Raw genomic sequence first — 1,407 nt, 5'->3', positions numbered from 1 at the left:
ACTTTATATAATAGGATAGTACATTAAACTCTACTAAAACCTCCACGCGAAAGTCAATTTTATGAAAAGATATAATTTGTAATAAATATTAAGTAACTATTATTATTTTACGCAGATAGTTATAAATGTGGCTTGGGATTCCTCATACTAGCTGCGGTTTGGAAATAGAAATTGTACACTATTGAAAGATACCTGTCACCAAGCTTTATTAGAGGCTTTCTGGGATTTTTTTATGACCGTTAAAGCAATTTTTGCTATATTGGAAAATTTTGAATCATAAAAATTAGATATTTTACAAGGGCAAACATTAAAATAATTTTTTTTCATAGAATTTAACGTGATTCGACAACATTTAAAATGAATGATAAGAATAAATTTTCTGTAAACAAAGATAAAGAAAGTTATATTATCAGCTAACTCAACTTTATTCCTCACTTGACGTGTAAAACTTTAATAGAAAACATTAATAGATCCTCTAAGGTCATAAAAATATCTAAAATGGAAAGCAATGGTCATGACGTTTGTGGTAATTATTCTGGTCCAACTCAAGTTGACCGACAATTTCGTCGTGGTTTTACATCAACCTCAAGTCCAAGAAGAACAGAAGTAGAACATCGAACTATCAATGAAAGTGTAGTTAACCTGAATGATCCTACTAGAGAAATAAATGATGAGCTGTTGAGTGCATTTCCAACTCTAATCAAATGTACTGGCAATCTAGACGATGAATATGCTTCTTTACAATCAAGACTGAAAACTTTTGAATCCTGGCCACCTAGTCTAGCCCAGAGGCCTGAAGACTTGGCTGACGCAGGATTTTATTACAGAGGATCCTCTGACAAGGTTCATTGTTATAGTTGCAATGCTGGACTCTGGCAGTGGGAGAGATCTGATGATCCTTGGGTTGAACATGCCAAAAACGCGCCAAAATGTACACATCTGAGACTGAAGAAAGGTGATGCCTTTATAAAATCCGTCATTGAACAATTGCCTACAGATGTACCTTCAGCAGCACCTGCAAGATCATTATCATCGGATTCTGGTATTTCAAATTCTTCCGAGTCATTAAACAACCAACTTGAAAGTGATAAAGATGATGAAAATCTTGATGAAGCTTTTAACAAATTAAAGCTGAAAAATATTCAGATGAAACAAGAGAAGAGCTGCAAAGTTTGTCTTGATGAAGAGGTGGAAGTCGTCTTCATACCCTGCGGCCATCTTGTTTCTTGTTCACATTGCGCGCCATCTTTGAAAGACTGTCCTGTATGTAGAACGAGAATATCAGCTGTTGTCAGGGCTTTTTTAGCTTAAACTTTCTAAAGTGTTTTACACTATCTACTTTTATTGTTATTTTTATTGAAATTTTATTATTTTCATACATAATATTAAAAATATTATTAATTGATT

At 33.3% G+C, this 1,407-nt stretch overlaps 1 protein-coding gene across 1 annotated transcript; it reads left to right on the top strand.

The window, feature by feature from the left end:
- The first annotated feature begins 439 nt into the window (after window positions 1–439).
- On the top strand, window positions 440–1,407 carry LOC145313345 (baculoviral IAP repeat-containing protein 7-B-like). The gene has a single exon (XM_080152704.1). It carries the CDS (start codon window positions 499–501, stop codon window positions 1,309–1,311), a length of 813 nt encoding a protein of 270 aa, XP_080008830.1. The 5' UTR covers window positions 440–498; the 3' UTR covers window positions 1,312–1,407.

Source organism: Acartia tonsa, chromosome 3 (genome assembly GCF_053477335.1).
Source record: "Acartia tonsa isolate MP-2025a chromosome 3, ASM5347733v1, whole genome shotgun sequence".
NCBI lineage: Eukaryota > Metazoa > Arthropoda > Copepoda > Calanoida > Acartiidae > Acartia > Acartia tonsa.
This window is presented reverse-complemented; position numbering and strand designations above follow the sequence as displayed.

Excerpts from the sequence above, each read along its gene's own strand:
- LOC145313345 (XM_080152704.1), top strand. The coding sequence starts at position 499 with ATGGAAAGCAATGGTCATGACGTTTGTGGTAATTATTCTGGTCCAACT.